At 42.5% G+C, this 20,577-nt stretch overlaps 1 protein-coding gene across 2 annotated transcripts in view; it reads left to right on the top strand.

Annotated features, from left to right (window-relative positions):
- The window catches only part of BTBD16 (BTB domain containing 16), a 48,164-nt gene that overhangs the window by 19,999 nt on the left and 7,588 nt on the right, over positions 1-20,577 (top strand). For both annotated transcript variants that reach the window (XM_075935336.2, XM_006111441.4), the window contains exons 11-13: positions 3,425-3,544; positions 17,912-18,003; positions 19,239-19,321. In XM_075935336.2, coding sequence (XP_075791451.2) covers positions 3,425-3,544; positions 17,912-18,003; positions 19,239-19,321 — 295 coding nt within the window. The remainder of the gene's footprint in view (positions 1-3,424; positions 3,545-17,911; positions 18,004-19,238; positions 19,322-20,577) is intronic.

Below are 20,577 nucleotides of genomic sequence, written 5' to 3'. Positions count from 1 at the left end.
GAACTAGTGCATCTAGACCTAAAAACTAATTCGAATTAGTGTTTTGCTAATTCGAACTAGCATGTCCACATTGAGTGGACCCTGAACCAAAGTTAAGGCTGGCCGGAACAGGTGCCGGAAGGGCATCAGGTTAGAACTTAGACTAGCGTGGAACTGCTACCTCAGGCTAGCTGAGTGCTGTGCTTAAAGGGATCTGACCCCCACCCCGGACAGACAGTTCTCAGGGTTCCCCGCTCGCTTGTCTACCTCGATGAGGGACAGCAAAGCAGTCTTGTCTTGGAGTGCCCTGAGTGCCCGCACTGGGCACATCATAACACTTGGTCATCAGCCTGGCTGCACTTGCCATCCAGGGGGGTCAATCGGGGGGCTGTCAGGGTCTAGGAGACGCTGCAGGAGAGCTTCCACCCCAAGGAGCCCGCAGAGCCACCCCAGTCCTCGCCATCGGGGGCTCGTGCCCCATTCCTGCTTCACCTCCTTCCACTTACCGCTCCCAAGCCCCCCTTCCTGATGTAAAAAATAAAGGACACGTGTGTTCAAAAATAGAAACTCTCTTTATTTAACAAAACTGGGAGGGGGGGGAGAATTAACCTCTGGGGAGACTGGGAAAAGGAGGTGCAGGAGGAGAAGAGAGAGGGTGGGACAGGGGAGGGAGAAACCTGGGAGGAGGGAGCTGGAAGGGGGAAGCCAGGGGAAGATGGAGGAGGGGAAGTATAAAACTATGGTACGCCATATCTTCAGTACTGTGTACAGATGTGGTCTCCTCACCTCAAAAGAGATGTTTTGGCCTTGGAAAGGGTTCAGAAAAGGGCAACTACAATGATTAGGGGTTTGGAACATGTCCTATATGAAGAAAGACTAAAAAGACTGGGACTTTTCAGCTTAGAAAAGAGGAGAATGAGGGGGGGATATGATAGAGGTCTATAAAATCATAAGTGGTATGGAGAGGGTGCATAAAGAAAAGTTCTTCATTAGTTCCCATAATAGAAGGACTAGAGGACACCAAATGAAATGAATGGGTAGCAGGCTTCAAACTAATAAAATAAAGTTCTTCTTCACAAAGCAAATTGTCAACCTGTGGAACTCCTTGCCACAGGAGGTTGTGAAGGCTAGAACTATAACAGAGTTTAAAGAGAAGTTAGATAAAGTCATGGAGGTTGGGTCAATGGAGTGATATTAGCCAGGGGGTAGGAATGGTGTCCCTGGCTTCTGTTTGTGGAAGGCTGGAGATGGATGGCACGAGACAAATGGCTTGGTCATTGTCTTCAGTCCATCCCCTCCAGGGTAGCTGGTGTTGGCCGCTGTTGGCAGACAGGCTACTGGGCTAGATGGACCTTTGGTCTGACCCAGTACGGCCGTTCTTATGTTCTAAGCTCAGGGCGCAGGGTCGGGGGTCTCACTGGACCACCTTGATTTTCATGAAAACCTGCTCCTGGGTTCACATGTGGCCTTTGGTGGCCAGGCTGGCAGCTATCCTGCCCTAGACGACCACTTTCCTGTGCCTAGTGCAGAGGTCGTGGACGTTGGAGGCCTCCCCCCAAACCTGGATGAGGTCCACGATCTCCTCACTAGACCAGGCGGGCGCCCGCCTCTTGCAGCCCCGGGCAGGCTCCTGGTAGCCGCCAGCCTAGTCCCAGGAAGAGGCGGAGGGCTGGGTGGCAGTGGGTAGCTGGCTCATGCCGTGCCAGGTGCAGGGTCTGCTGGCTGGGTGCTGGCAGGCTTGCACCTGGCACAAGCACAAGCACCGTAGCCAGACCGTGCCCCTTTAAGGGCTCTGGGTCCAAGAGGGGGGCAGAAGAGTTTCCTTGGTTTGGCCCAGAGTGGCCACCAGGGAAAGCTGGGGAGGGCTAGCCTCCCACTAGTTCGAAGTAAGTGGCTACACAGCCCTTAGTTCGAACTACTTAATTCGAACTAGGCATTAGTCATCGTAGAATGAGGTTTACCTTGTTCGAATTAAGTTTGAACTAGCGGTTTGTTTGTGTAGCGCCTATGAAAGTTAATTCGAACTAACGGCTGTTAGTTCGAATTAACTTTGTAGTGTAGACATACCCTTAAGACTTTCCCTTCAGATATCAAAACATTTGTACAGACTTGGAGTTACGGCGTTGTTGCATAGAATATTTGCCCTATTGTGGTGTTTGTCAGAGAAAAATTCTAATGGCCAGAAAACTTCTGGTGAGGTTAATATTGGTTTCATTTCAAAACAATTTGTGGATTTGCAAAAAAGTTCAGCATATCAACAAAGCTAACTTTCTTTACTGCTAAATACTCATCTGTATTGTATAGATGGGACGGGCGTGTTTCCCCTGTGCTAAATGTTGTTTCTCTGGACCAAAATCCCACTTGGTAATTGCTACTATTAAGAGATGTGAGAAATCAAATGTAAGTATCTTAGTTAAAAATAAGCAAATAATACCTCATCGTAGGGGCGAAGCTAGCTTGGGTTTACCGGTATGTGATAAAGAGCTTAAGAGGTATTCCTCGAGATGTATCTGGCTGCAGGCTACATAATGATCATTTGGTGCTCTATGTATGCAAAATGAGAAGATATCACTGCATTAGTTGTTATCGTTCATGTTAAAAAATGGCATGATGAATGAAAGATTCTACTTTACCTGTAAAACTCTGCTTTCTGTAATATCTTTTCAGCCATGCATTTCATCTGCTTGGATTCCAGTTGTGTGTTAGTACTGTGTATGGAATACAGAATACATAGCCTCCTCCTACAGACTTAGCTGTCTCATTTTATCTTCCAGACCTCTCTTCTATATTTCCCTCCTTTTCAGGTGCTAACACGCACAACTACAGCTCATTCCCTACACTCTCTTCCAAGTTGTCAGTCCTCCATATCAGATCTGATATTCTTATGCCCAATAGGCAAATTTCTGGGTGGATCTCATGCTATGACTCCTCACAAAGCCATCTATTTCTTTTTTCTTTCTCATGCTGGAATCACCTGTGACCACACCCTGCCCTTCCCTGGTGCTCAGGCACTTTACACATACAATAGAAACAAATTGCTTTCATGGAGGAAAAGTGTAGTTTAATAATTCAGGAAAGTAACAATTTCCCAATAACTGGAAAGATACTGCTGTAAATAGCGAAATGTGATACATATTAAAAATTTGATTTTAATAGGCAGGACTGACTGAGCTGTTCATTGAGCTGGAACTCAGGTATTTTGGCCTACTAGGTGCAGATAGGTCATTACACTGATCTACAGTATTTCTTAAGCTGCAGAGTTCAGTCTAAATGTGAAGTATAGTTAGTTATTTTCCAAATATCTTTAGAAGCCTAATCTGCAATTCCATTCCTGATGCTCTTCAATTGTAATTTTAAGTAATCTCTGGCATTTATTCTTTTCCCTAGATGACAATTCAAGCAATCCACAGCAACCTGAGATTAATATATCATTTCTTCTTGGCAGGTTGTTTACATTCAGTGAATTCCACCTCCTGAAAACAACACTTTGTTGGACCTATCTACAGCTAAACCCAAGAGTTCAGATAATACCATCTCATGAAACAATCCTAAAGTACTTTAGCAGGTAACAGTGTGAATGAGCTAATAAAAAACCTTTCTATCAACAGTATGATGGAACACAAACATTACTTTGCAGTGTGACTTCCTGTGCCTCCCGGAATTAGATCTTAAATAAGAATCCATTGCAGAATGCATGCTTTGAATTAATCTTTGAACATTGGGGTAAAAAATGATAGAACTTTGTTTCTCACTTGGTAATTCTAGTATATATCTGCAGTTTACTTGGCACAGTGTCCCAAACATGGCATAGTACTATACAGGCAATTTATCTCAAGATCTAAAATTAATTCCAATGTACCTTAAATCATATTTGGGATATTATAAAGGTAATAAATACTACAATAGTAATAATCTGTATTCATAGTTAGAAGACAAGCAGTATAATTATGAACATGCATTTGAATTTAATTGATGCTCTAAATGTTCTTAAAACACATCGTACTCATAATGAAATATGATAGTCTGGAGTGACTGTTCAAGAATAAACTTGCTACATGTGAACATTTAGTTCCGCATACCCAGGTTTTTATTTTCTTTGTCATCAGAATCAACTGTAATAAGCCCTGATGTTATACTAGGTCATTGTAAACCTTCATAATTAAGCCTGTTGAAATCAATCTGCCAATGGCATGCTGGAAGAAGAAATGGAGGAGATAGATGTCAGTGGTACTGCTGCTAGAGGTTCATTTAGACCTCTGTTTATTTTCACCATCTGTGGTTTGCTGAATTGGTATTTTTAATGAATAGAATGATCTAGATTGACTACTGCTGGTGTTAGGGGCTAGCTGGGACAGCTGTGCTTCAAGGAAAATTGACTTTCAGGGAAGAGCAGGCACATGTACTGTTATTTTCCATGTAGAGATCTCAAAGCACTTTGGAAGAGGATAGGTAGAATTGTTCCCATTTTAGAAATGGGGAAACAGTGACACAGAGGGAGATCTGCCTGGGGTCACACAAGTCATGGACAGAGACAGAGCTGTACTTATCTCCTGATTGCCCTATCCAGTAGATCTCTCTGCCTTACCTTTCTATTGGGAGTTCTCTCAAGGAGGTTTTGATGGTGTGTACCAACCCCACACTGGGCCTGAAGAGGTTAAGGGTGCAATCAGCCCTGCACTCTTATATCTGCATAGGGGTCAAGTTTGGAGGGAGGCATTAAGAAGGCTAAGCCTGGTTCATCTGGGCTTTTACCAGGGAGGAGAGCAGGTGCCTGGCTCTCACTCAGTGAGAGAAGCCTGAACAGAGTCATAGAGCTAAGGTGAACTACTGGCAGATAGAGGCTCCCTGAAAAAAGACAGTCCTGAAACAGGGAGTTTAAGGCAGTTGGGAAGAAAACTAGGAATAGGTGAGCCTGACTAGGACTTTGCCGGTGATGGAAAGGACTACAAGGGGCAGGAGGATTCCTGCTGAGTCAGGCAGTGTGTGAGAGAAAACTCTCTTGCAGCAGAGCCAGCGGAATAGTAAAAAAGAATCCCAGAGGTGGGCTGATGGAAGAGGAGTAGCGAGAAAAGAGTGATAGACTGGGGGAAAGGACCAAAGCAAAGAGCTCAAGACAGGGCAAGGTGTAGGGAGCGGTTGGGGGAGGCAGTGAAGGGGTTTGTGTGGTTAGGCCTTGATTGCTTATTCAAGGATCTTGGGACCAGAATGCAGTGGAGAGGGAGGGCTGGAGTTCCCACAGCAGCCCAAAGAAGTAGAATGAAAACCTAGCACGTGCTCCCCCACTGCAAAAAGTCCAAATTTCGACCAAGAGTCCAATGTGAAGTTAAAAAGCTATTAGTTGTTGAACTACTGGTTTACCCTGGAAGGGGGAGGACTCTGGGCACGTCTACACAGCCGGGCTTAACTGGAAATAAGCTACGCAAATTGAGCTACATCAGTTGCATAGCTTATTTCAAAATAGCTTATTTCAAGTTTTGGTGCTGTCTACACTCTTCCTCCGACTTCCAATACTCCTCATAAAGTGAGGGTTACAGGAGTGCCCTTCGCCCCCCCCCCACCCTTTATACGTCCTTCATTTCAGCTGTATGTCCCGAATAAGCAAGTTCCAGTCTCGTCCAGCACGTGTGTCTAAATTCGGGCTTACCACCCCTCTTGGCCTCCGGACTGTGGGGTGCAGGGTTGGGGGGCCCGGACCCTCCCTCTCTTACGGGCCCCAGCCCAGGGCCCTAAGGACAGGCTCTAGTAGCATCCCTGTCCGGCTGGTGGGGTTAATACTTGAAACTCACCAGCCCACCAGCAAGTCCTCAAATGCCCTGCCCCAGGCTGCTTCCTACCCCGCTAGCTGCGACGGCGTTCCCCTTCCCTTGTCCTCCTCCTCCTCCACTCCAAACTCTCCTCTCACTCCCCAGCCTCTCCAGGTTCTCCTCCTTCCTGTCTCCTCAGGTTCTCCCTGGCCCTCCTTTTCATCGTCTCCCGGAGTCGTTCTCCCTGATGTCACCTGCTGACCCCGGGAACATCCTGACGCCTCCGACGTAGCCCGGAGCGTGGGGTTCCCCCCCACGTCCGGCCCCACGCCTGTCAGCTGGGCTGTGGCCGCCGAGCAGCATGTGCAAGGGGCCCGTGTTGCCTGGCTCACCACAAGGAGTACATGCACCACCGTGGGAGTAGTGCGGGGCGGATCGGCCCCAGCTGAATGGGGCAGCTCCGACTCGTCACAAGGAGTCAGAGTAAGAAGCCCTCCAGCTTGACAGTATTTCAGCATTATGTCGAAATAACTGCTGGCTGTGTAGACACAGATTATGTTATTTCATGTTGTTGTGTAGACATAGCCTATGTGATCTGCCCAGAGGGCTGAGTTGCAAGAAGAGGCAGATCACCCTGGGGCAGGCACAGCTGTCATCTGGGGGAGCTGAAGAAAGGAAAGCCTGCGATGTCATGCCCAGTCTCTGCAGGGAGGGCAAGTTGGCTGTGAGTCACATGCTTAAAGCAAGCAGGTTTAATTTATAGCTGAGGAAGCAGAAAGAAATATGCTGAATCATGTGTCATAATCCACATCCAGTTCCTTGTCAGAATAAAATATAGGCCAGATTCACCACTGTTCCTTTTCTACATGGGTAGTATTGAGGAGCTTTAAGCCACCTTTGTGCCTCCTGAATTCTGAACTGGGCTTCTCCTGGTTGGACTGTCTTATTTTATCCCTCAAGGGGCCATTAGCGGAAGTACAATGTGCTCCAGCCATTTGCTCCTTCCTACACTATCTCCTGGGCCAATTTGCTACACTTTCTTGCATCAGAAATTGCACTGGATTCAGGAATAGAGCCATTATGTCAATTCAGTGCTGGGCGATGTACCCACCTTAGGAAAGGAGGATTCTGTGGGGGCCACAAGGGCAGTATACAGTGGTCAAGCACAGGGCAAAACCTGTATTTAAATGTATGTTTTTCAGTTAAATCACTGTCTCATATTATTCTTTATGCATTGTAAGTTTATGCTATGATCTGATACAACATATTGATATTTATAACATTTGAAGAGGGAACATGATGTATTTGTTGTAGCTTTAACATCAAATAATGCACATACAATTGTACTGGGCACTAAGGGCAGTTAGGTAGTAGTAGTAGCAATAATAATACATATAATTAAAGAATTCTAGATTTCAGGAAGATCAGATATAGCCAGGTTTTGCAATCAAACCCTAATGCAACAATAGGAGCCAAAAACTCACAAGCAATAAGGGAAGACTTACACAAGACAGTGAGAAAAATGCACAGCCCCTCTCCCCCAAATAACAGAAGAGAGAGCAACATATAAACACCTTCACATGAACAGTGTTTTTAAGGTAGTATTTATGATAGTAATTGGAAGCTGGTTTATTGTACTTTCCATTGATAGTTGTAGATACTGGTATTCCAGACACTGTTGCATATATATTTATATAAGTCCCAATTCTGCACATCCTGTGTGAGGAACTGGGACCTATCTAAACTTCCACTGAAGTCAGTGGGACTCTGTGAGGTTATGATGTGCATCTCTTTGTGGGATCAGGGTTAGAGTTTCCATACCTGTTCTCCACGTTCCTTTCAGGGCAGCCCAGATTAGGGTGGTATCCTATATTTAACACTAACCCATCTACCCCTAATTTGTGCCCATTGCAGAATCATGAACAGAGCTGATTGCAAGAAAAGATTATGTCCCTTAGATGGGCCCTGAGATGTATTTGGATCAGGAGGTACTTATCCAAGGACAATTTATTTCTGCAATTAATTGCATCCATGAATTCCTACCATTAATTAGATACAAGTAGAAAATGAAATGGAGGTTTTAAAATCCGGCCCATGTTTGTTGTGTATTATTGTGGGCTCTCAAGATGCAGCAGCACAGAGAAGGCTGCACACTTAATTGATGCCACCTAATTGTTTTTTAGTGAGAATTACTAACACTTAGTGGTAGCTGCTGGGCTAATGAGACAATTAGCTCAGAAGAGGGGAGCATATGGTTTTGCCTACCCTGATGCTGTAAATCAGCATAAATTACGCTACTTAAGTTATATATGTTTTAAAATGATGTCTACACCACACTGTGTCCATGGGAGGTACTCTCCCATTGACATTGCTTCTGTCTCTTGTTGAGGTGGATTAATTAAGTTGAGGGGAAAGCATTCAGACACCAGAGCTGTTAAACTGATTTTCTAGCCTGATGTATTTGGGAGGAATAAGAAATAAGGAGAAACTCGGAGGGTTAGCCTGGGAGGAGGAGAGAGGACATGTAGAAGACTCTTCCTGCTAGTTTCCCATGCTACATCCTGTCCTTTTGGGAACCAGAGGATTAAAGGTGCATGTAGTGGCAAAGAAATAGATGGGTGGGTTTGTGTGACAGACCACAAAAACAGGCTAGGCAGTGCTGATCACAGGGCAGCTGATGAAGAACCCTGTGACCATTATAAAAACAAAGTTTAAACATCATATTGAAAATTCCTGTCTCCATATATTATCTTTGGCTCCAAGAGCTAGCACTTAATGCAGTGTAACTCAGCAAACCTCCATTGATTTATGTGCTACAATTACACCAATTTACACCTATGAAATCAGTGAGCACTTCAACAGACACAGCAGGGGAAACAACATAGTGGATAAAAGGTCTTTATCAATCTCATTTACTTTCATATAAATCACTGGTAACTCCATATAATCAATGAATCATATATCTTTTCTTTACACCAGTGAAAGTGAACTCACAATCCAGTCTTAAATGTGTTGCCTGAATCACTTGAAAGCCACTTTCTAAAATTAGATTTTGACATTTTATTCTATTATGAAACAGATGTTGATGCCAACTGTGTTTGGCTAGAACTCGCTCTTAGCACTTTAGCCAATTTGTTTTTATTGGGTAATGATGGAGAGATTTCAAAATCCTTCAGATTTATTAATTTTGAGCTAGACTGAGTGTAGACAGCCCTTAAACTGTGCAGTGACTCCTTGCCACATGTTTAGCAAAAAGCCAGGTATTAATTACTGCAGGATGTATGACACATCTGAGCCCATAAAAGTCTCTCTCGTGGCAGCTGTCACCTTGGGAGGTGGGAGAAGAGAGTCAATTTCCCAGAATTAAATGCAACAGTGATGCAGGGTATGAAAGAAAGAACTAAAATAGTCATTAAAAAATGAAAAAAAGTTTCCTCTTAAGGGAAGGGAAATTTGAACAATGTTTTTATTCCAGCTATCCTATAAGTTCAAAAGATTCAGTAATGCTTCTTACCACAAACTGGGTTTGAAGGATTTTTTTTTATTACTGTTGGAATTTCTGATTCAGACCGAGGCCATGCTGGTAATTTCAGTCTTTGTGTTCAAGAGAAGGGTAGAGGGCAGGACTTAGGAATATAAATCTGTTGTTGGTAGATCTCACAATTTTATTGTACGTCTCACAATATCTGATATTGTCTTAAAGCCCTAGCTCCAGAAAGCAAGTAATCGGAGAATCTTTTTTTTAATGAAAGTTAAGATTTTTAGATCTTGTGATTACCAAGGAAAGCCTGAAAACTTGAAACCGAGTATACCCCAAGGCTCAGAAAATAGAAGGTAAATAAAAAGAACCCCCAAATCATTTTTAACAATCATGATTTTTAAGTCAATCTCCTGATTTTGGGGGACTACTCATGATTTTTTGATGGTTGGAGTCTGCAATATAGTAGGTGCAACTAGTATAAGAACTGTATCTAATAATACCCTGGTTTAGGTCAGCCATGTCTTTTTTGGAGCTTGTACTTTGACATTCAGCAAGTAGGACTCTGTGTACTTTGAACAATGGGACTCTCCTTAGAGGTTAAGGACTAATTCATATCAGTAGGGGAAAGTTTTAATGTCCACTTTGCACCAACTGGGCATGTACACAACTGCCTATTTATGGTACAATGTAGTGGAGAATCAAGCCTTAATTCAGGGCACAATTTGGATGCTATTAAAGGCAGTAACAAATATCATATTCATCTATCTAAAATATTTCTTGGGTAATCACCACAATAGTATCAGAGCACCTGTGAAGAATAAGTTTTATCTCTATGAGAGGAATTTATGACTGAATAAGACTGCTGAAGTCATGGGGTTTCTTTTTGTTTGTTTAGTGAAAATTTTCATCACTTTTTGGTTTATTTTTTAGTCTTTGTAGTAGCTTTTTTTTTCCTTTTGAAATATGAGAATATGAAAAACCCGATACACCAACACTTCACATTTTTGAAACCTAGACAGGTAAAATATTTTTTAAAAATGCATGTACATTGTTGGCAAGAAAGAAAAATTTTACACCTATAGTCTTACTTTTTTTCTCTCCCTACATTTCCTCCCTGAAGCTGTTTCAGTGAATATTTACACATATGCACATTGGTCACCATTAAAAAGTCAACATTTACTAATTGTTACCACATGCCAACATTTTAGCATCCTTCCCCCATCTTTTCACAACACAGCTTCTGTTTCCTTACTTTATGTTGCCTTCTTATCTTCTTCCATCTCTGGTGATTTTAGTAGATAGTAGGGTCTCTTTTGTATCTTAGGTCTGCTGCCCCTCACTCCATAAAAATCTTTGGTGGGGAGGAAACAAGTGGTCTGCCACCCAAGGTTACAACAGAAAACAACACAGAGCTTCTCCCTATACTACCAGAGCCAACAGAAGAAGCTTTGGAACATTGCAATGCTCCACAAGACCTTGTAACCTCCCCTGTTAAGGCTTATGGAAGATGTTCTCATTTTTTCTCACTAGCATGTAAAAAATGCTCACATCGTAGTCCCTCCTGCCGAGAAAAATCAAACTGGGTTTCTCAGCACATGGATGACTCAGCTAATCAGAAAATAGAAAGAATACCTTGTGACTTCAGCCATATGTATAATTCCAGTTCAATACTTTCATTTTAATTTTATTGCATATATTTTGCTAATAACCAGATATGCAAAATATTTTGTGCCCAATTTCAGTATTTTGGTGTCCATATATCACAGCCAGGAATTCCCCCACCCTCCTGTAAAGAGGATATGTCAGGGGTGATCCGCACAGCACCAGATGTTTAGGTGTGATTACCACCCAGCGTAAGTTAGAACCAGTCCTGAGATTGCTTTCCCACAAATGGGAGATTGCACGGGTAGCTTTAAATGATGTTTGCTCGCCAGCCCTCCTTGCTTTGCTGAGCAGAACTCAGCTGCTCTGAGGAACTGCTCTACCTGGTAAAGGCAGCTTCATTAAATCAAAAGCAAAATCAACTTGCATCTTTTACATTTTGCATCAGATATTTCACCCAGCTCAGCTACTCATAAGAACATAAGAAGGGCCATCGTGGGTCAGAGCAAAGGTCCATCTAGCCCAGTATCCTGTCTTCCAACAGTGTCCAATGCCAGATGCCCCAGAGGGAGTGAACAGAACAGGTAATCATCACATGATCCCTCTCCTGTCATCCATTTCCAGCCTCTGACAAACAGAAGCTAGGGATATCATTCCTACCCATCCTGGCTAATAGCCATTGATGGACCTAACTGCCATAAATTTATTTAGTTCTTTTTTTAACCCTGTTAAATTCCTGATCTTCAGAACATCCTCTGGCAAGGAGTTCCACAGGTCGACTGCACTGCGTGAAGAAAAACTTTCTTTTGTTTGTTTTAAACCAGCTACCTATTAATTTCATTTGATGACCCCTAGTTCTTATGTTATGGGAACAAGTAAATAACTTTTCCTTATTCACTTTCTCTATAACTGTCATGATTTTATATACTTCTATCATATCCCCCCTTACTCTCCTCTTTTCTAGGATGAAAAGTCCCAGTCTTTTTAATCTCTCTTCATATGGAACCTGTTCCAAATCTCTAATCATTTGTGTTGCCCTTTTCTGAACCTTTTCCAAAAGCAATATATCTTTTTTGAGATGAGGCGACCACATCTGTAGACACTATTCAAGATGTGGGCATTCCCTGGTTTTATAGAGAGGCAATAAGATATTCTCTGTCTTATTCTCTATCCCTTTTTTAATGATTCCTAACATTGTTTGCTTTTTTGACTGCTGCTGCACATTGAGTGGATGTTTTCAGAGAACTATCCACAATGACTCCAAGGGTATGTCTACACTAGCTCGTTAATTTGAGCTAGGTAGGCAAATGAGGTGACCGGAGTTGCAAATGAAGCCCGGGATTTAAATATCCCGGGCTTTATTTGCGTGTTCCCATCTGGTCGCCATTTTGAAATTTCACTAGCCCGAACTCACTGCCGCGCGGCTACACGTGGCAGTGAAACATTAATTCAAACTAAGTCCTTAGTTGGAATTAACTGTTATTCCTCTTTCCATGAATGGTTATAGCTAAATTAGTCCCCATCATATTGTATGTATAGTTGGGATTATTTTTTCCAATGTACATTAATTTGCATTTATCAACATATGAACTAGAACTAGAGCAGAATGGGACACTTTGTTAGTGAGGGAGCCTCTGGACTCTTGGGTTCCATTCCAGGTGCTGGAAAGGAGTGTGCTCTAATGGGCAGATGTTTCTGCTTGTTTTCCTTAAGCTTGACCCCTTTAGTCTCCATAGTAGTTTAGGCAGCCCAGAGAGCAGCAGGGCTGGCCAGTCACGGTAGCAGCATTTGGTTCTGAGGAGTGTGCAGAGGGCCTAGTAAAACAACCTACAGTCACTCTTCCCAAGTGGAACCCATGTTTTTTTCAAGTCCCTTTCCCCTGCCACAGCAGTTAAGGAGCTTAGGTAGAAAGGGAAATCCTTCCCGTAGGTGAGAGTCTGGCATTTAACACTGACTCACTGCATGCTCTTAGGCATATACATTCATTTTTGTGCTTCAGTTGCCCCATTTGTTAGATTAATAGATTTCAATGGTCATTCTGACTGAGTTCAAGACTTAGCCCATTTATTATTTTTATTAAACCATATCCTGAACTTTACGGAGAATCTCCAAGGCGGCAAGCCTTTCAGGGCCTACCCCATTAGCCTTATTCAGTTTGGGGTAGCAGACTGTACAGAGAAACCAGGCACGGCTGTTGCCTACTGTATCTGACAGTGTTATGAAACATCAATTCTTTCTTACCCTAAAAACAAGCATTTGCAACAAAGATAATTTCTTCTAATGGTTACATGAATTTGCTGTGTGTTAATCTCTTTCTTACGTGAGTAAATTCTACTCATATGCAGTCATTTCTCCTTCAAAACAAATAGAAGTGGGGGAAACCCCTTTTAAGTTCCTTCAGCACTTTCTGAGATGAGAAACAGTAATAATGGAGGCCTAGTCAGCACTGACCTTTTCAATAATGGGCAGGTACTTTTACTGCCACAAACATGAATGGGAAGAATTACAACTCATTTCTGGTCTGTAATGATCTCTTTAAAAAACATAGTACTCAGCAGTTGAAAATACGTGGGAGCTATGGGTGCTAAGCAACTCTGAGAATCAGACCACCAATATTAGTCTGGGGCTGGTTTTGTTTAATATCTTTATTAATGACCTAGATGAGGGGATGGTTTGCACCCTCATCAAATTCACAGATGAAACTAAGCTAGGGGGAGAGGTAGATACATTGGAGGATAGGGTTCAGAGTAACTTAAACAAATTGGAGGACTGGGCCAAAAGAAATCTGATGAGGTTCAACAAGGAGATGTTTAGAGTCCTGGACTTGGGATAGAAGAATCCCAAGAACTGTTAGAGGTTGCAGACTGGCTGGCTAGGCAGAAGTTCAGCAGAAAAAGGCCTGGGGATTAGACGCTGGATATGAGTCAACAGTGTGCCTTTGTAGCCAAGAAGGCTAACAACATGTTAGGATACATTATATCTAGAGAAGTGATTATTCCCCTTTATTCAGCACTGGTGAAGCCACATCTGGAGAATTGCATCCAATTCTGCCCTCCCTCCCCCCATTACAGAAAGTAGGTGAAAGCATTGGAAAAAGTCCAGAGGACAAAGAAAATGATTAGGGGTCTGGAGTGCATAACTTACAAAGAGAGGCTGAGGGATTTGGGCTTATTTAGTCTACCAAATAAAAGAATAGGAGGGATTTGATAGCAGCCTTTAACTACATAAAGAGGATGGAAAGTGGCTGTTCTCAGTGGTGCCAGCTGACAGAATGTGGAGCAATGGCCTCAAGTTGCAGTGAGAGAGGTCCACGTTGGATATTAGGAAAAACTATTTTACTAAGAGGGCGGTAAAGCACTGGAATGGGTTACCTGGCGGGGAGGTAGAATCTCCATCTCTAGAGGTTTTTAAGTCCCAGCTTGACAAAGACCTGGCTGGAATGATTTAGTTGGGGTTGGTCCTGCTTTGGGCAGGAGGTTGGACTTGATGACGTCCCGAGGTTTCTTCTCTTCATATGATTCTGTGATTTCCTTTTAAAGCTTCCTTTTATGAGTTGTTGCAGTTGCAAACAGTGTCCTTCAGACCTGCAGTTGTATTCTTTGCAGTAGTGAAGGTTATACTCCTATCTGATACATCTGTGGTGAACTATCTATAGAAAACTGCATGAAAACACCTATGAATTACATAAGAAACAAAGCAAGAGCCTTGATAGATTTGCTTCGCTAATACCTACCTGGGAAATATAGGGTGAAAGACATTTTGTCTTATCAAATACCATCTAAGTGATGTGGGTAGATAAGTGAACAGCTTTGTTTAGGATACAGTCTGCCTGGGACTGTATCCTTCAAGTGTGGCAAGGATTTTATCTTGAAGAGCCTATTTCTTATTAATCAATACATAACACACAAGTGCCTAACCATTATATACAGGTTATTAAAGCAAACAACTTTTAAGGCACCCTTCGCATAATAAAACTCTGCATGACTGTCAGATCGCAGTCAAAATTGGGAATATTTGGATGAGAAATAGCATGCAGTAACACAGTAAAACAATTAACAAATTTTGCCTCCTGTTGTTGCTTTTTAAAAATAATTTGCCATGCAATTTGCCTCTAGGCATTGGCAGCGCATTCTAATTCTGCCTGTAATGAAGTCTGTTTGTTAATGTCAAAGGCAGAAAGAAAACAAGTTACTGAATGAATGGAAATGACCATAAACCACATTCTGTCATGACTTACACTCCATAATGCCCCAGGGAGCTCAGGGAGGCTACAATGGACTAATGGTGTAGGATTTTCCCCAATTCCTTTGACTAAAACCAAATGCAAAGCCAAGTGAAGTGCGTCACTGATTTTTGGAGGTTAAACTATAACTGTGACCAGTGAATTTAACATTTTTGTTTACATTTATAATTAGTATTTTGGATATCACTAAATATTGGTAAATGTGAAGAGCAACATGCTTAAATAAATGCATTATTCCGTTTTGAAGATGTTAATGGGTTCAATTCAGCAGGTATTATTTAAGCTTCCGCAATGCCGAAAAGGTTTCCCAGAGCCTACATACTAATGAAATCTAACACTGGAGGCAGGACATAGATTTTCACAGTAAAATGTTATCTTCCTCCATAATCCCTAACATGGGTTCTGGTGGAATCCACTAGAGTTTCAATGTTACTGGATTCAGGAAGAGTTAGTGAACTTCACTATAGCAAATTAGCTGGAAATCTTTTTGATGCAAGCTTAATTTAAATGCATTGTTCCTGACTGAAGAAAAGAGAACTCTAGCCACCCAATTACTAATACTGAAAGAATAAAAGTTTCAGTGTTTGACGTGGCAGGCCCATGTACAGAAGTGCATGAAAAATGTCAGATATGGAAGGCCAGAAATACCTATTTTAATCCTTCTCTGTCAGCAGTGATGTCAAAGAGTGCATGCAAGAAAGAGTGAGCGTTCCATAGGTGCTGACTCCGTGGGTGATCCAAGGCTGGAAAACCCAAAGGAAAAAAAAAACCCTGCTGATCAGCTGGCCAACACCCACCCACCTCTGATCCCTGCTGATCAGCTGTTTGTTGATGGGCGGGAAGTACTGGGGGAAGAAATGGAGCAGGGGCAGGAAGAGATGGAGTGATGGTTGGGCATGCTTGGAAGAGAGGTGGAATGGGGGTGGAAATCATCAGGGCAGGGCCTCAGGAAGGAGGCAAAGCAGAGGCTGGGCTAGGGCGGGTTCTCAGGCCAGAGCAAGGGTAGAGCACCCACCCAGACAGAAGAAAGTCGGTGCCTGCGGAGTGTGCTTTGTACTCACATTTTCCACAACAACATATTTGTCCCTCGCGCTTATATTCAAAGAATGAAAAATAATGTGTGCATTTGTTAACTGAGGAGAGTTTGCAGAGGACCATTCTGCCAGGCAGAGTGACTGCAGCTGATGGGGTCATACTACACTTTGTGCAGTGAAATTTCCCTCAGTCCTGTGAATTTATGCCTCTCTGGTGGCAGGTAGGGTCAGGTTAATGGAGAGTTTGCAAGTTAATGGAGAGTTTGAGAGCATGGTATGCAGGGGTGGTTTTTCCACCCTGGTGTCATGGCTGAAGAGCATGCACTGCCACCTTTGAAATCTAATGTGCAAATGAAGGAAGGCCAGAGCTGAGAGATTCTGAGTTAGTGCAAAATGTCACACCACTTTCTGTTCAGGTCCTAAGTGCTTCCTGATCTAGCAGACTGATCTGTGTGAGGACAGGAATGGGGCTTGGGTTCAAACCTGAGTAGCAGCCCAGACTTCATGTGCAGTGTAGACATACCCTCAGGGAGTTCTCCCAGCCTGGCAACTTTTTCACTAATACACCCTGAGCAGCATCTCTCACCAGGGAAGCCAATAGTCTCACCAGACCCTGGAGCCAAATATGGGGCAGCTGCCTCTGTGCTCTTGGAAGCCCCCTGCCTTGTTCCCATTGGCTGGCCTGTCTCTGACCATTTCCCCCCAGCCAGGTTTCTTTTGAATCTCCTTCGATCCCAGGCTAAGCCTTGGGAAGAGTAAAACATCCTAGTCTGGACAAAGCCAGTTATGTAACTTCTCTCAGCTGATGGCCCTGCTATTGTTATCTCCTTTGAAGCTGTGCACATGGTGGTGACTTATCTGTGTCATTGATGTACCTTTCCTGCTTGGCCTCTCAACAGTTCCTGTATGGCTTCCTTTAATTAAACTCTGTATTTAGGCAGGCAACAGTACGCTACTGAACAGGAAAACTGAGTTGCACCTAGTCATAGAAAGTTGTGCCCCCACTTCCCCAGTTCATCACATCTGTGATGGTCACATGCTCACGTTAGCTATTTTAGATCATTTTTAGAGACGTTTTACATAGGAATTATAATTTTCCTCACCTTCCAATCTCTGTTCAGCTAAACTCATGATATTAAGAGCACCTGGCTTCAGAAATGAGAAATAAAAAAGGAGGGAGAGGAAGGGAAAGAGAGACAGAGACAGAGAGAGATCGAATCAGACTTTAAAAATTGTCCAAACCACTTGTTGTAATTTTCTGTAGTGAGGAGACTGGCAGCAGTGACTGCGATGGAAAGAGTTTAATGCAACAATATGGGCTTGGTATGGGCAGGGAAACTTTTGTTTTGAGGGCAATTTTTGAGTAATGGAAAAATAATCTGTGTGTCTTGAGCTGGTCCCTGCCTTGATCTACCTTGAGTAAGCGACAGCCTGTTTCCTAAAGAATTCTGAGAAACGTGTGCAATAATGTTTTCATTTCCTTTTGAGAGGCAATAGTCATTTGCACTTTTAAAAGCAGACTCACTATGTGGATTGTTTTTGTTTTTGTTACTTATATGTGTGGAATTTGGTGACCATGTGTATGCAAATCCTAGCATCAGTGCACAAGCACAACTTCCAAGAAGTCAATTTTACTTCTAAAAACCAGTGAGAGGAGGTTTTAATCTTATGCTATAAAGGTTTCCTTATGAATGGGTCAAATACCGTCCAGTTGAAAGCTAGTATGTTGAGAGGTACACGCACAAAACAAAACCTAAACAGCTGAATTTAGAGTCTGTATATTAAATAATTTTGGGTTAATTTTTCTGGTACTTTGTTTTGTGTTTAGCTTACACGAGAGATGTTCCTTTCTGGAAAGGGAAGTAGGACAGAGATATGTAACTGTTTTCCAATCCCTTCGTTTACATGGAATTTCTTCAAGTAAGTTTATACTATGTTTGTGACCTAAGAAACATTAGCCCACACTTTCAAACTGACATTTGAAATTACACTCACAAAAACGGAGTATGTGCAAAAGCTCAGTTTAGGCACCCAATGAGCATGGCCACATCAACTAATTAGGCAACTGTCTGCTTAACTTACATAGTTACATACTTCTTTTTCATGCATGCAGACTAAAAAGTGAAAACTTGGCTCACTTGTAGGAAAATAGTTATCAATATTTCAATGTTTAAAGTTGGACTTCCCTGAAATATATGAAAAATATTGGCCTTTAAAATGTACTCTCCACAGGCAGGCCAGCCAGTGCTCCAGAACCCACACCATGCACTGTGACCAGCTCTGAGAGCCAGTAGTGGGGAGAGGCCCATGCTGTCCAGATAGCTCTAGGGGGCTGGCTGCCCAGCCCCACTCCTTGTGTCTGAGACCCCACCCTTTCGAGGAGCAGGAAACAGCACCCCCCCCCACACGCATACACACACATGTTTCCCAAGGCCCAGCAATCCTGTCAAGCTTCCCTGCCTACAGGTGAAGGACAAGTGACTAAGGGGTTCTGCAGAACCCAGTAACTTCCAAATCAATGTAAAAACCTATCTGTGAGGTATATCGTTTATACAAATCTAGTCCAATATTTTTGTTTCTTTAGCATTTTATTGGATCTTATCTTCAGATGTTCCCAAATCCCCAATGTGGACTAATTCTTCCAGGACTGGGATATGAAAAATTGCTCAATTGGATGCAAGCAGGAATTATTAATATGCAAGCAGCAGTCTGCACATGAACATGTGCATCATGATGCTGACCACTCAGAATGCCCCTCCCTAGAGCCTTTTGTGGATGATGTGCGCAACAACCCTTCCATGGCTTACATGGCTGAAGTGAGGCTGGGTGATAAATTTTTAGTGGACTTCTGTGTTTGGATCCTCCCCTATTACCATAACTCAGAATACATTGGATTGGTTCTCCATCTGGAGTGTTGGCCTGAAAATATAGCAACACGTTACTTCTTCAGCTGAAGTGGTATTGGGGCTTCTGATTTTGGTGTTAGAATCCCACATTTGGTACTCACAGATGGTTCATTGTGTGTGTGGCCACAGTGCAGTTAAAGGACATTTCATTTTTTTCCTGCAATATCACCGTTCTCTGCAATATCTCTGCTTTAATTCCTTGTAATAATACAATGTTATTTACCAAACTTTCCCCCCCAAACCGTGAAGGTAAGCATCTGAAGGATTTACGGCAGATTAACATTCTCCCGCTGCCATGGCTGACGCAGATTCTGTCCAACCATTACCATGCAGTAAGTTGGTCTGCTTCTACATTGTTTAAAAACTAAGAGTTTGAATATCTAGAGAAAGATTCATTGGAGCACAAACCTTATCCTATATTTTGTTGTGACGTAGTACCTCAAAGCCCTGATTGGGATATGTGTCTCATTGTGTCAGGTAATGTACAAACAGAATAACAGATTATTCTCTGGCCTAAAGAAGCTGGTAGTCTATTTTTTTTCCTATACAAAATAGCTTTGATTTGGCAATTTTTGTCTCAGTTTTAAGTATTGTAATGGGTAATCTGATATTTTTATGCTGTTTTACAGAAACACCCAGCTATACTTTCTGAGAGTCTTCTTAGACACTTCTATTACTCTGTATTGGGGTGGGAGGGTCACATAAGCAGATGGGGACAAATTCATACATGGGATAAACAGGTATGTTTCCCATTGAAATCAAAGACCTTGCAAATTGGGAAGAGAAAGACAGTGCATAGCTGCGCAGAACTTGCTTCTTCCTACTAGTTTGCACTGATTTCCTCTCCATTTGGGAGCTTTGTTGCAATTGGCTGCCTAGTTCAACCGCTGCGTATCTCAAGAGGGAAAAATGTGTAGGGGAGTTAATGCTACTTTTAACAGAAAATACTGAAATAATAATGAAATAGAAACTTGAATCAGAACATTGCAGCATATCTTTCCACAACATAAATATACTCTGCTTCATTTAAAAGATCTTTTTTATATTATGGCCCTGATTCTCTATTTCCTTGCAACTTGTGTGCTTTTTTTTATAACGGTGTGGCAGGTGTAAAATGCTAATACTCCGATTTGGTACAATTTAACACTCACTTTACAGTCACTTAGCACAAGTGCAAATGACTACACAAGATGCAGAACTGAAGAATTGGATCCCATGACACTAATTGTTTAGACACTTCAGGGGGTAGCCGAGTTAGTCTGTACAGGATAAACTTAAAAAACAACAAATGGCCTGGTAGCACTTTATAGACTAACAAAACATGTAGATGGTATCATGAGCTTTCTTGAGCACAGCTCACTTCTTCAGATGACTGGAGTTTTGATTTTAGGATGTGCAGACCCAAACTAAATAGGGGAGAAGAGAGAGGGGGGAACCAGGAGGAAGAAAAACTGTGCAATCTACCATACATTGTCAATGTATATATAGAACATTCATTTCTGTGAAAATTGCCTCACTGAGAAAGCTGCAGAAACAGTCATACGTTCCTTGTACCTAGCTTTGTGCTTCTTTTAAATAATATATTGAA

Source organism: Pelodiscus sinensis, chromosome 8 (assembly GCF_052426305.1).
Source record: "Pelodiscus sinensis isolate ZL-2025 chromosome 8, ASM5242630v1, whole genome shotgun sequence".
NCBI lineage: Eukaryota > Metazoa > Chordata > Testudines > Trionychidae > Pelodiscus > Pelodiscus sinensis.
Note: the sequence above shows the minus strand (reverse complement) of the source record. Positions and strands in the feature narration are given on the sequence as shown.